This window comes from Leopardus geoffroyi, chromosome C1 (assembly GCF_018350155.1).
Source record: "Leopardus geoffroyi isolate Oge1 chromosome C1, O.geoffroyi_Oge1_pat1.0, whole genome shotgun sequence".
Classification (NCBI taxonomy): domain Eukaryota; kingdom Metazoa; phylum Chordata; class Mammalia; order Carnivora; family Felidae; genus Leopardus; species Leopardus geoffroyi.
This window is the reverse complement of record NC_059328.1, coordinates 208,468,643-208,482,488: the sequence shown is the minus strand read 5'-3', so window position 1 is coordinate 208,482,488 and position 13,846 is coordinate 208,468,643. Positions and strand designations below refer to the sequence as shown.

General features: G+C 39.1%; 1 protein-coding gene across 15 annotated transcripts in view; it reads left to right on the top strand.

Moving 5' to 3' along the window:
* Positions 1-13,846, top strand: part of DOCK10 (dedicator of cytokinesis 10) — a 272,646-nt gene that overhangs the window by 165,878 nt on the left and 92,922 nt on the right. For all 15 annotated transcript variants that reach the window (XM_045481485.1, XM_045481482.1, XM_045481484.1 and 12 more), the window contains exons 8-14: positions 2,289-2,472; positions 3,767-3,852; positions 4,128-4,211; positions 4,332-4,487; positions 11,919-12,140; positions 12,330-12,452; positions 13,624-13,706. In XM_045481485.1, the coding sequence (XP_045337441.1) occupies positions 2,289-2,472; positions 3,767-3,852; positions 4,128-4,211; positions 4,332-4,487; positions 11,919-12,140; positions 12,330-12,452; positions 13,624-13,706 (938 nt within the window). The remainder of the gene's footprint in view (positions 1-2,288; positions 2,473-3,766; positions 3,853-4,127; positions 4,212-4,331; positions 4,488-11,918; positions 12,141-12,329; positions 12,453-13,623; positions 13,707-13,846) is intronic.

Genomic DNA, 13,846 nt, shown 5'->3' with positions numbered 1-13,846 from the left:
TTTTTCTCCTGAATTTTTCTTTTTTCTTGAGGTTTATTTGTTACCCTTGTCTATTGTCAGCGCTTAGAGAAGCCATGACCTCCCAGGCCGTGACCAGCCTTTTGGGATGTGATTGTGCCAGGAAAGGCACAAGGAAGGGGAACAGCATTTGCTGAACATCTTTGCCCCTGATCATCTCAGTGGGTTAGAGGATAAAGAGGTTTTTTTCCTTTCTCTGCTGCTTGCTACCTGTAGAATCCCAAGCACATTTTAATTTATCTCCCAAGCATCCATGTCATTACATGTTAAATGGAATAATTCAGTTTGTCTTCCAGGGCTGTTGTGGGATGAAGCAGAATAAAAACTATGCGTGCTCAGCACGGTACCTGCCATCTAGACGGCAAGTGGTTAGTAAGTGTCATATTTGTGGTAGTCATCATGATGTTGTGGAAGTTGAAAGGAGGAAGCTATTTGAGGACAGTCTTCTGAGACCATCACCAAGAAAAAAGACCTTACCAGGAGGATATTACAAATTATTTTTTCTTGCCACCAGGAATAGCAATCCTGTCCCTGAAAAGAATCTTATACTTTGATATTCAGCCACAATCCCACACTATAATGTTACTCTCACCTTACGGTTCTTCTCCTATTTGCTTTTTACCTGGTTGTCTTAAGCCCATAGACCTCGCACTGTTGTAATTGTGGGTGCTCCAGTGGCTTCAAAGCAGAGTTGACTAGGGGTAAGAGTTGACTACCTGTATCAGAATTAACTGAGAGTAAATTAGAGATGGGATATCTTCAATAATTCTTGCAACCACTGCAGGTAATATAACACTAATTATATCATTGCGGGCTATATCATTCCGCTTTGAATTTATAATTTTAATCTCATGGCAGGAATGTATAAAAGTGCCATAATAATTTGCTCTTGTGTTCCCTCCAGTTTCAGTGTGCTTCTCCCATCTTGGAATAGTTCAGTGGTTTTACAGATTTCAACTTGGATACCCCTTCAGTAGCCAGCCTGAAGTGGCTACTCACCCCCGAGCCCATTTTAATTCTCTGCACAGCCCCCAATTTCTGTTTTCCAGTCCTTTGTGTATTCCTTCAGTCTTTTGCTCATTCATTCTTCCCTATGAATGTCAGTTTCCCGAAAACAGGAGGCAATCCTATTCCCTTAGAAAAGGGGAGTGTTTTGAACCCACTGGTACTAAGACCTTCTGTGCGACAGCACAGGGTAAAGTCGTGAGCGGAACTGACCTGGTCTTCTGGGGGCAGCCATGAAGGAGGCACATGTTGGTCAAAACAAAGAAATGAAAATGAATACGTATGGACTTCCAAATTGTTGTACAAGACAAGAACCTGGAAGACAAGAACCTCGTCCTGAGAAATCGGAGAAACTTCGACTGAGATCTGAAGAGTGACTACAGGTCCCCTAAGTAGATGAGGGACAGACATGGTGCTGAGTATGTGTGAGGTACTCTCGGGGGAGGGGCTGCTTCAGGCCTTGCGGCAGCAACAAAACATGTAACCAGAGCACATTCAGGAACTAGAGCCAAGGCCTCATGGGTTCGTCACGAAAGGCAAAGTAGAGATGTCGAATAAGAGAAAAGTTGGGAGGCTGATGGAAAAGCCAGAGCCAGAGAAAGGAATCGGGGTGCCCAACCATGTGGACATCCTTTAAAGCCATTGGGGTCAGATGAGAGAGAAAGGAGTCCAAGGCATGACTGAAAAGTGGTGGCTGATGAAGAAGAAAGGAAACCAGAATAGAGTGTGGTCATGGAAACCCAACACAGACAGGTTTCAAGGAGGAAGTGGAAGCCACCGTGTTAATTCTACTGAAGAGTCAAGGAAGATCCGAAAAAGGAAAGTCTTGGATAATGCAGCAGCATAGGGTTTGTTAGTGACCATGGGTAGTGCTGCTCTGGGGTGTCATGGGGCCAGAAACCCAACTGGAGTGAATAGTGGACAGAACACAGGATAAGAAAGTAAAGGCAGACCCCCTAATCAACAATTTGAAGAAGTTTAGAGCGTCTTGCCACATGTGCCTGAAGGTGAAATTTTTGAGCCACCACGATCATCCAATCAACAAGAACCTAAATAAAATACATCTTAGCACCAAAAGCCCTGAAAGAAACCAAACAGAATGATCCATTCCCACCCAAATTTTGGCCTTCGTTTGGCCGATCTTCTTTATGTTACTCTACTATAAAGGAAACACTTCGGAAGCACGACCCCCTAAAAAATGTCTCTCGCTCTCTAAGACTTATTATCTGGTGTTTTTGCTTTCTGTCTGTCTTTTTGCACCACAGAATAACAGACTAAGAAAATATGCTTTTGAATTGAAAATGAATGACCTAACCTATTTTGTGCTGGCGGCTGAAACAGAGTCAGATATGGATGAATGGATCCACACCCTGAACCGCATCCTGCAAATCAGTCCTGAGGGGCCACCTCAGGGGAGGAGGAGCACGGAGCTTGCAGATCTGGGGCTGGGTGAGAACGCACGCGCCCCCCCCCCTTCCCTTCCTTTGCAAAATGTGACCTGTGTGTTTGGTTCATCTAATGAACCAGTTAACTGTGGTAGCTGTCAAGGCTAACTAGTTAACTGCGGTAGCTGTCAAGGCTAGCTCATCCGTCCCTGAGCTCCAGAAAAGCACCCCGAAATGCTTGACTTTTCCTGAATAGTGAGGATCACCACACGCAGGTATGATTTTGAGTTTACTGGCAGTGATTTGAGGCTGGAAATCATCTGTCAGCAGTACTAAAAATGTACCCATGTCTGATGGGAGGTTACCTCAGATGGGGTAGTTTGTGTTGCATAGCCTTTACTTTACTTTACTTTGATTTAATTAATTAACATGATATTATGTAAAGACAGACATGCATTACTTCCTTTTAATTGAAAGATATCTTTCATGGATACTTCTTGACCATACTGAGATCAGCTTATATGTGACAGTTCCATAAATGTTGCACGATATTAGAGATCTTTATGAAATAAAAATATTTTTCTTCTTCCCATCCTTATTACTTCATAAAATTCTAATTCATTCTAGGCAAAGAGAGGGGAGCAAGAGCGTGGAAAGGACAGGTGATGAGACACATAGAAAAACAGGTCCATGACCACAGGAAAGCCAAGTTCACTTCCAGAGTTGGTCGTTCCTCCCGAAAGGAAAACTATTTTAAGACATTTTGTCCAACACCATGGGATCTTAGACACCAGAGTCTTTAGATTCTAGTAGTCTAAGTATCATATTCTATAAAGTGAAAGAGGCATGGGGCAATGAGGAAGAAAACTGTTGTTGACTTTAACACAACTACTATGTACCATAGTAGGCATTTAGCATTCATGATTTACTTAATGATAATCAACTTGAGTATTCATGTTTATAGAGTTTTAGAGAGTTTTAGTAACTGAAGCCAGAATATGGGCTTGAAGTTGATGGCCAGAGAGTCAGAATATCAAAAATGTACTCACAGATAAGAAAACGTTAGTGTGCATTGATGGAGTAAGTCATGACAACCCCAAGTATAAGTGTGGTATTATAAGGGTCAAGAGTTCTTACGCACATAGGGTGGTGTCATGGAAAGAATCCCAAAATGACCATCAGGAGGTCTGATTTCCAGGCCTCGATCTTGTAACAATATAGAGTCCTGGAGGCAGGATACAACGAAGACATCTCCTCACCTGCATCCATCCCACATCCGGTCTTGATATGCCACAGCCTGGAGAGATGTGTGATTCATGAGTATTACTTACTAACCTGTCTTGGTGTATCTTTTCAAGATTCGCTGGATAATTCTGTAACTTGTGAAAGCACACCAGAGGAAACAGAGTCTTCAGAGAACAGCCTACACCCAGACTTCGCAAAAGTAATAAAGCCGACATTTTACTATGCAAATAAATTTGAATAACTTATTAGTTATTGTTTTCATGGAAAAGATGGAAATGCTGTATTTTAAAATTTAAACTAAGAAATGCAGCATTCAAAAAACAAAAGCATGTTTTGATCGGATTTGCCGCGTGTTAATGGATGATATTAAAAGAGTGATGATACTAAGGGGCAATTTCTTGGCCATGTGGAGGGGGCCAGGCTGTAAGTATTTGGATAGTTGGTTACCAAGAGCTAACACAGTTTTCTCTGCAGTACCTCACAGAAACTGAAGAGACTGTCAAAACGACTCGAAATACGGAGAGGTTAAATCTGTTCTCGCTGGATCCAGATATAGATGTGAGTCGAAATTCCTTCTGAGCAAGCGTGAACTCAATCCACACAATTGTGGTTTAGAATTCAGGATTTCTTTTTTTATGATGGGTATTTGTTGAGAAAAACCTTCCATCTTTTTTGTAGACCTTGAAACTTCAGAAAAAGGACCTTTTCGAACCCGACCTTGGGATCAAACCATTTGAAGAAAAAGCCGCCAAGAGGATCATGATCATTTGTAAAGCTCTCAACTTAAATCTTCAGGGATGTGTTACGGAGAATGAGAATGACCCAATAACGAATGTAAGTTTCCCCTGTTACATCCAATGCCGATCAGCCAATATCACACCACCCTGGCCAAAATCTTTTCTATTCCTGATAATCCCAGGCACTGAGTTCACACCAGCTAGTGCACCAGGGAGTAAGAATGACAGCATTTTCCACATCACAAAAGTGCACGAGTTCTGAAGCGGACGTACTACCGTAAAATGTTCCTTTTACCTTGAAGAAGTGTCAAAGGGACTGTATTCTAGTGTCCTTTCCATTCAATCGCACAGTGGTTCAGAGTTTCCTAAGGCATTGTTTATATCTACTTGGTGGTGGCTGAGATGGCTTTTAAGTCAAATTCTTTTTTAATTTTTATATTTATATGTTTGTTTGAATGTATATTAGAGAATAGTGTGGACAAACAAATCAACTCTGAGATTTCACAGCTATCACCGCCTAAGACAAGGCTACATAGTGAATCAACTAAGATAATATTGGATAAATATTAAATAATAGTATAGGCAAATGGGAGGAAAAAAAGGTGCTTCACTGATATTTGGGAACCACCACAGCATTCATTAAATCAACATAAGATTCCTTTTCCTGCTAAGTGGGCTGTCTTAAAAGTTCTCTCCTATGGGGGGTGGGGGGAGGGAGGGGAGGATGGGTGATGGGTACTGAGGAGGACACCTTTTGGGATGAGCACTGGGTGTTGCATGGAAACCAATTTGACAATAAATTTCATATTTAAAGAAAGAAAGAAAGAAAATTCTCTCCTAATAGTCTGGGGACAATTCTATACCAATTGTATAAAAATTGTTTTAATATTTATTTATTTATTTATTTATTTTGAGACACAGAGAGAGAGAGAGAGAGAGCATGAGTGGGGAAGAAGCAGAAAGAGGGGGGGAGAGAGAATCCCAAGCAGGTTACCTGCTGTCAACACAGAGCCCAGCGTAGGGCTCAAACTCATGATCCATGAGATCATGAATGTGAGCCAAAATCAAGAGTGGGATGCTTAACTGACTGAGCAGACCAGGCACCCCTAAACCAATTGTAAAGTTATTTGTGGGAAGGGGGCATTCCGCGAGCATAAACATTAAATTCTGAACTATAAGAAAAGAAAAATTATACATAATCCCGCCACCAATCCAAGTCAGTGTTGTTGTACTGGTATGTCCCCTTTCATTGTTTTTAATGCAGTCCATTTTAATTTTTGATAAATCATCCCTCAATTATCATCTCCCACCTCAAAGAAGAAAACTTATTTCTAGATCCATATTATAAGCCATGTTTGCTTTTTAGAAGACAAAACAGCGTTAAGCCTTCTCTCTAGACCGAGCACCACACAATTCCATGCACACCTCCATGCTGAAGTTCAATGAGACTTATTAGCCGTGACAGTGTGTGGCTTGAAGAAAGGATGGACCCTTTCGTACCTGCTGCCCTTGGGTCTTCAGGCATGGCACTGGTTCTTTGAGCCCATTTTCCCTGGTGTAACAGAGGGATAATAGTACATGCTACGAACCTCAGATTGAATGAGGAGAATCAAGTGATAATGTGCCTTTCTTGGGTCAGTATGTCTCGCCTTCCCATCAGTGAGTTCTGCCACGCTGGGCAGGTAGCTTACCTTCCTTCTCCTCTTCTATAAGTGGGATAATAATAACAGTAGCTGTTTCAAAGGACTGTTGTGAAGAAGTCATGAAGTAATATATGGAAAGTACTTGGATGATGCTTGATGCACAGTAAGCAATCATTACATATTAACTGTTATTTTAATAGGTGGGAAATTGCTTGGAAATTTGCGAATGCTATATATGCAAGGTATTGGCGTTTTCAGTATTGCACATGAGAATCTTGTTGACAAGGTAAAATTGAGCTAACTCACCAGCAAGAATCTTCCCCCCCAATGAAACTTTCTCACATTTTAGAACTATAATTGGGCAGTAGGTATGTGAGTAAAAATGATAGTACTGGAAGTCACGTTTATTCCTTTTTCAGCAAGTACTTACTCTGTGCACCTACTGGGAGCCAGACTTTTTCTAGGTACTCAGGAAACAGCAGGGAACAAGATAACAAGCCCCCTGCCCTCTTGAAGGCTGACTCTTTTTGAAAAGAACAAACAATAAATTTTTTTTAAAAAGACAAATAAATTAACACGAGAGTTGTACATTATTTATAGTTGTTTGAAATAAATCAGTATGACAGATGTGATACAGAGGAACTGGGAGATGGGTCACGTTAGGTAGAGTGATCATACGAGGCCTCTCTCAGGAGGTGACATTTGAATACAGACCTAACAGGTGAGAAGGATAAGTCAGTTCATGGGAAAATATTCTAGGGCAGGAGAACGAGCAAGTGTGAATGCCCTGAGACAACTAAGTCTTGGCAAGTTCTAGGAACAGGAAGTAGGTGCCGAAGGGAAGGGCAGACCAAGATAATGTGGAAAGGACAGTCCAAGGGAAGGTAATGTAAGGTACAGGCTGTAGTGAAGTGTTTGCATTTATCCTGAGTGGAGGCTATTGAAGGATTTAAAACACTTTCAAATGGTGTGGTTCGATTTCTGTTTTTGTTTTTGATTTTTAAGATCCCATCAGAAAAAAAATAATGAATTGGAGGAAATAAGAGTTGACCAAGGATGGTAGATAGGAGTCTGCCACCTAGTTCATTGCATGGCATAGACTAGGACTGGCAAGGAAGAAGGAGAGAAATGGATGGATATGACTGATGTTGGGTAAATTGGACAGACAGGCTTCTCTGATCCATTGGACAAGGGGAAAGAGTATCTCAAGGATGAGTCCCTCGCTTTTGCTTTGAATACTTCTATGCATGGTGGTGCCATTAAAAGGGCAAGACTAGATGAAGAGCAGATTGGGGGGATATTGGCCCCAAATTCCATTATGGGCATGTTAAGCTTGATAGGCCCACTAGATATCCAAACAGAGATGTCCTTTGGGTAGATTCAAATACAAGTTTGGAACTCAAGGGAGTGGCCACGAACTAGGTATAAACTTGGAAGTCTGGTCCATACAGTGACCCAGAGGGTCACATTTAGGAATTTCTGTGTGAATAGAAAAGGGGCCAGGAAGCAAACCTTTAAAAGATGAATAGAGGGATTCCTGGGTGGTTCAGTCGGCTGAGTGACCAACTCTTGATTTGGGCTCAGGTTATGATCCCAGGGTCATAGGATCAAGCCCCAGGATTCTCTCTCTCTCTCTCTCTCTCTCTCTCTCTCTGCCCCTCTCCCCCACTCATGCACTTTCTCTCTCTCTGTCTCTCTCTCTGTCTCTCTCTCTCTCTCTTAAATAAATAAATAAATAAAAGATGAATAGAGAAATGACCAAAGGAGACTAAGAAGGAATGGCCATTGAAGTAGAGCTAAACCAAAAAAGATTGGGCTATGAAGCCAAGAGGGAACATGTCAGCTGTGTGGCTTGGTGCTGAGGAGCTGAGTAACAGGAAGCCAGAGAGGAGCCCAGTAGATATGCCAACGTGGAGGATACCTGGGACTGTGGAACGAGAAATTTCCATGGAGTGAAATGGTCAGGAGGAACAATCAATGTACTTTCATTCAGGATTAAAATTTAAAAAACAAAAGAAAACAAATCAAAAGCCCTGGAAGCTGCTTCTTGAAACCACTTGGAAATACCAGGAAAATGTAACCCAAATCATAATGGCATTTAGCCATCTTATGAAATAAAAATAAATGTGGTTTTTTTGACCATGCATATCCTTAAGTGTGATTAAAATATCCAATTTAGAAACTGAAACTTGAAGATAATGGGCTTTTCTTTCCAGTGCCCGGCATATGACTCCTTCCACATGGATTCCTTTCTTTGTACTAAAACTCATATTCAGAAGCTTAATGTTTGTATTTGGGCCAGTCTTGCCAAGCACGAGAACACGCCCAAGTTCAGAACCCAGCATCAGTATGCCCTTTTATGTCTGTAAAGCCTGAGAGACAAGTTTATTTGGAGTGCTTTGGATGTCCATATTGTACTTAATTTACTTTAAAATTGATACAAGTGTTAAAAAAAATAGAAAATGACTTTGTAAAAAACAATTCCATTGTGCTTATAAACAATAAAATAAAAACTAAGAAAACAGCCTCACCTAAACTTGACAGCAATTTTTTATGTAATGGCATTGTTTTTAAAAATCTTTGTATATTATTGAGTGACACTCTTTTGTTAATGTAGCTATTTTTAAACTCATTGTTTTTAACTCAGAGAGCATTTTTTTTAAGTGAATCGAAATATTTCTTCAAGTTGCCAAAGATCCAACTCCTGTATTTAGTGAATGAGCTTCTAAAAAGCTTCTTTTTAAAACTTTTCCATGATGAGGAAACAATATTTGACAGCATGTAATTTTTTAGTCAGTCCGTTGGGAACCAAATTCAAGTTGACGGTATTCTAGTATAAAATATATCTTTGAAAATAGCAATTGATTCCTAAAATGTGAACAAATAAGCCTGCTTCACAGCAGAGCTACTTTAAAATTATAATGTTCTTGATTTTTATTTAAGAAAATACAGAATTCTAAACATAAGAAGCCTGTGACTTAATTTGGTAGGCTTTCAAGTGCTTGATTAAACAAATCTTTATTGAAAAGCCAATGATTCAAAAAGTAAGATTTGACATTTAAGTTGAAAAAGTGGATTGGAAGAAATAAATGAATCACCATATGAGCTTTAATTTCTGATGGATTATCAAAGTAGGTAATTTATTTCCATTCACCAAGCAGAAGTGAAAATCAAAATGCACCAATTCATGACAAATAATAGGATTTTTTTTCCTTTGACCTTCAATGTGTTTTGAGTTCCTGCCTGAGTTATTTTCATGTAATTTTTGCATTTTCTACTCTTGCAGACCACCACTACCACAAACCAAAAGTTTTTCTAAATTAAATTCAGTTGGTAAAATGGGAAACTTTTACTTTTTAATTGTCTTATTTTTTTAATATTTTATTGAATTTCATTTTATATGTGTAGCTCTGTTTCTAACAGTAGGGCAGCTGGCAAATATGACTAGTATTAAGGGATAAAACAATAACCCCATTATAAGCTAGCCATATTACTGTGTTTCAAAGCACATGAGATACCTATTAAACATTCAATATCATGTGGTTTTGTGTATATCCTGCTTGCCCACAGAACACTGATATATGAGGGGCATCAATTCAAAATTCAGTGACATAAACAAAAGTAAAAATGTTTTGGGGAGCATATTCCATTCTGAGAAATCTGTAGTTAATGACATGTAATTATATCTATTTGCATGGACATAATTATTTCTATGTGTAGACCTGTAACTATGTACATATACATATATTCATTTATTTCAGTCCCTGTTTTATTTAATAACTGTTGCATTTAACAGTTTTCTGTTGAAAATTTCATCTTTCTGGAATCATTCTTCAGATTCTACGATACTCTGGCAGCGTTTAACATATATATATATATTTTTTTTTAATCTCTCTCCACCCCCCAGTCGCCTTACAGCCTGTTTTCCCTACTCCACCTCTATCTTTTGCATGTTGATATTGTTCAGGATAACATTCTAATTTTCTTCTCTTTATCTCATGGCTTAAACAAGAACCACATACAAAACTCTCCTGGGTCCACATCCCCAGCCCAGTTTCTTTGGCCAGGCCCAAAACTCATATATCCAACTGTGATTGGAATGTCCTATAGACGACTCTATGTACCATCCAGAACTCATCTTTGTATCTTTATCTTATATATTAGTGAATGATATTGCCGTCCACTTAGTTTCTTACATCTCCAAACCTGGGAATTTTCTTTTATGCATACTCCTGTGAACACCTCTCTCCAACCAGTGAGAACACCCAATGGATTTCTAAGTTCTTTGGGTATACCTCCTTAATGTTCCTCAAATGCATCTCCCACAAAAGCATTCTTTCATGCCTTTATGTTCTTTCCTGTGTTTATGTCTTTGCACATGTCACTTAATCTACCTAGAAGCCCCTTCTAACCACCGCTTTACCTACTTTTTGCTTTTTTAAAACTCAACCAAGAAACTTTCCCTTTCTTTCCCATCTTTCATTACCTTCCCATTTTCTCTTTATTTCACATTTTCCCTTTCCTTCTTAGCATGGTGGTGAGAGGTACAGAGGCAGCTACTCACAGGCTTGGAATTGGGTAACCAACCAAGAAGTCCTCATAATGGGAGGCAGAAAGCTATGTGGAGGCACAGAAATGGAATGTGCTTGGCTTTGTCAGGATCTGGGGTACTGTGCAGGGTGGTACAAAGGAGACAATTCGAGAAGGTGGCTGTGGTTGGCAGACTGGTTACTCTGAACAGTAAGCAAATTGATTGAACAAATAAGTAAATAGGTCAATGATAACAAGAGCCAATTTTTCACTATTGGAGGAAATAGTTACATGAAATATGAATAGGGAAAAGGCTTGAAATAACCCTTCTTGATTTGAATTTGAAATAGAAGTATCAACATGAACTCATGAGTTTTTCATAATATTTCATCAAATATCCATGTACAGATAGAGTTAAAGAAATCCTTGTAGATGTGAATGTTATGTGTATGGATATGTGTATGTGTATGTGTGTGTGCATATGTGTATGCGTCCCAGTAACAATGAGCATAATGAGCACCGAGATCCTGGTTTCTAAATGTCACCCTCACAGAAAGGTACCAGAGCTGTATGGAGAAATGACTGGGGCATTGAAAGTATCCGATGAGCCTAGAACATCTTGTTGGGTGAAGAAGTGCCCCCAAAATTATGGAATCTACCAAAAAGTCACGGGAGCTACCTCTAGCCAAATCTGAAACAATTTGAGCATCAATATAAATAATGATAGTAAGAGATTGAAATCTATTGAATAAAATAGTAGTAATCCATGAGTCTATACTTGGAGGTATGAAGAAAAAGAAAGAAAGAAAGAAAGAAAGAAAGAAAGAAAGAAAGAAAGAAAGAAAGAAAGAAAAGAAAAAGAGGGAAGGAGGAAGGAAGGAAAAGAAAGAAAGAAAAGAAGGAAGGAGAAAAAGAAAGAAAGAAAGAAAGAAAGAAAGAAAGAAAGAAAGAAAGAAAGGTAAAGAAGGAAGGAAGGAAGGGAGGAAGGAAGAGAGATAGAAAGTTTCATCATTACAGTAGAATACCAACTAGTAAATAGAGAAAGAATGATGGAACTAGAAAATCACCATTGGTAGCCGTCTTAGTGGGAGTTGATTCCAGTGGGAGTTACCAATGGAGCATTAGGTGAGTTAGGTTTGATGAGTATCAGGACATTGGGATAATCTCAGAATATATCTCCAAAACTGCTAATCACTTACCACTTAATATATATTGTATATTTTAAAGAACAATATTATACCATATATAAATAGGAATTTCTCTTATCTACTGTTTTATTAAATAATGTACTAAAGAGGCAATTGCATGTATGACGAGTTTATATCATAACCATCGCTTCTTTCTTTTTCCTGCAGATTGAGCCTTTTTTTGTGAGTGTGGCACTTTATGACCTCAGAGACTGCAGGAAGATTTCTGCGGATTTTCATGTGGATCTAAATCACACTGCTGTCAGACAGATGCTCTCAGGGGCTTCCGTGGCTTTGGAAAATGGAAACATTGACACTGTTTCCCCAAGACAATCAGAAGAACCTCATGTCAAGGGATTTCCAGAGGAATGGCTAAAATTTCCAAAGCAGGTTGCACTTTTGTTTATTTGTGATAACCCTGAAACTGCTCGTTTCATCATTCTTACCCAAAGAATACAGTTGGTTTCCCAACTAAAAATTCCCTAAAAGCTGTCCCTTTAAAAAAAAAAAAAAAGAAATTTTGTGAATGTCTTCAGTATGCATCCCTAGATGCTTATTAGTTGTTTTCTTCGTACACAGGCTATATTTTCTGTAAGCAATCCACATTCTGACATTGTTTTGGTGGCCAAAATCGAAAAAGTACTGATGGGGAACATTGCAAGTGGTGCTGAACCTTATATTAAAAATCCGGACTCCAACAAGGTAATGCATAATCTTTTCCATAAATAATTTAGGCTGCTTTCAGGGTATAAAATCACACTGCCTTAATGAATTATCAAGCTTGGTAAATGTGAGTCTCAAAATAGTCGCTGGTTACTGAAACGAATATCCATCGGGCAAATTTTCAAGGATATATTCTTGGTGTATGTGTTTCGACCAAGCAGCTTCTGACTTCTGATCATCTCTTAGTAGAAATCAACTTAAATGTGTATAAAATTTTCACTCCAAGGATCAAAATGGTAGCAATAATGAAAAGTGAGGGTTAATCTGACTAAAAGCAAGTGAATACAGATTACTGATGATGAACTAAGTGAAAGAGTAAGACAGATAACTGTAGGTCAAATTATTCTAACACTGAAGTGAAAACAGAGTAAAGGATGTGCTGGGAGTTCTTCAAATGATAGGACAACAGAAAATTTATTCTTTTTTCTCCAACCATATTGTCTTTAATAATCGAATGTTACTAGTTGGTGGGAAATAAATATTAAAAGTCTGTATTTTTCATGCAAGGGAAATGTATTGGGGAAAGACTGCATAAGAATGGAATTTGAGCATGTGTAACAATTTAGGGCAGTGTTTAACATATTCATGAGATTCGGGGTTTGGCAAACTACAATGTGCAGGCCAGATCCACTTGCCACCTGTTTCTGTCAATAAAGTTTTATTTACACAGTCACACTCCATCATTTACGGATTGCCTAATGGCCGCTTTCCTGCTACAGAGACAGAGAAGCCACTACAAAGACCACGTGATCCACAAAGCCCAATATACTTACTGTGATCCTCTGCAGAATACATTCGCCAACCTCTGCCATAACAAATAAGGGTATAAGATGGTCTGTGGGTGTAAATTTGAAAACGCTTTCCATTCGATGTTGTAAGACCTTTCCAGTCTGATAAAAGGGAAGAAAAAGTCGCTGTTCCAAGACTTGAAATTTCCAGAGTGAAAAGAAAGGAAAACATAATACAGTAGTTTGAACACAGAGGAGATCATTTGGTTCTTTACAAGACAGAATCGGCAGGCCAGTAAGGCAGACAGACAGACCTTCCGAGTTTCAGTACAAGATAATGTGGAAAAGTATCTATTAGTGTTTTCCTTGGACAGTTTGGGAAGAGGTGTTCTAAACAATATTTTTATTTACTTTTCCCTTAGTATGCACAAAAGATACTGAAATCCAACAGGCAGTTCTGCAGCAAGTTGGGGAAGTACCACATGCCGTTTGCTTGGGCAGTAAGGTAGGTTGACATCTGTAACCAACAGAACAGTCATACGTTTACAAGTCTGCGTTGGAAACCCGTTTGAACACCTCTCTGTTGCCTGTTATGTGTGATATACCAAAACCTGGAAAAATATTAATGGTGCCGTCTTCATAAAC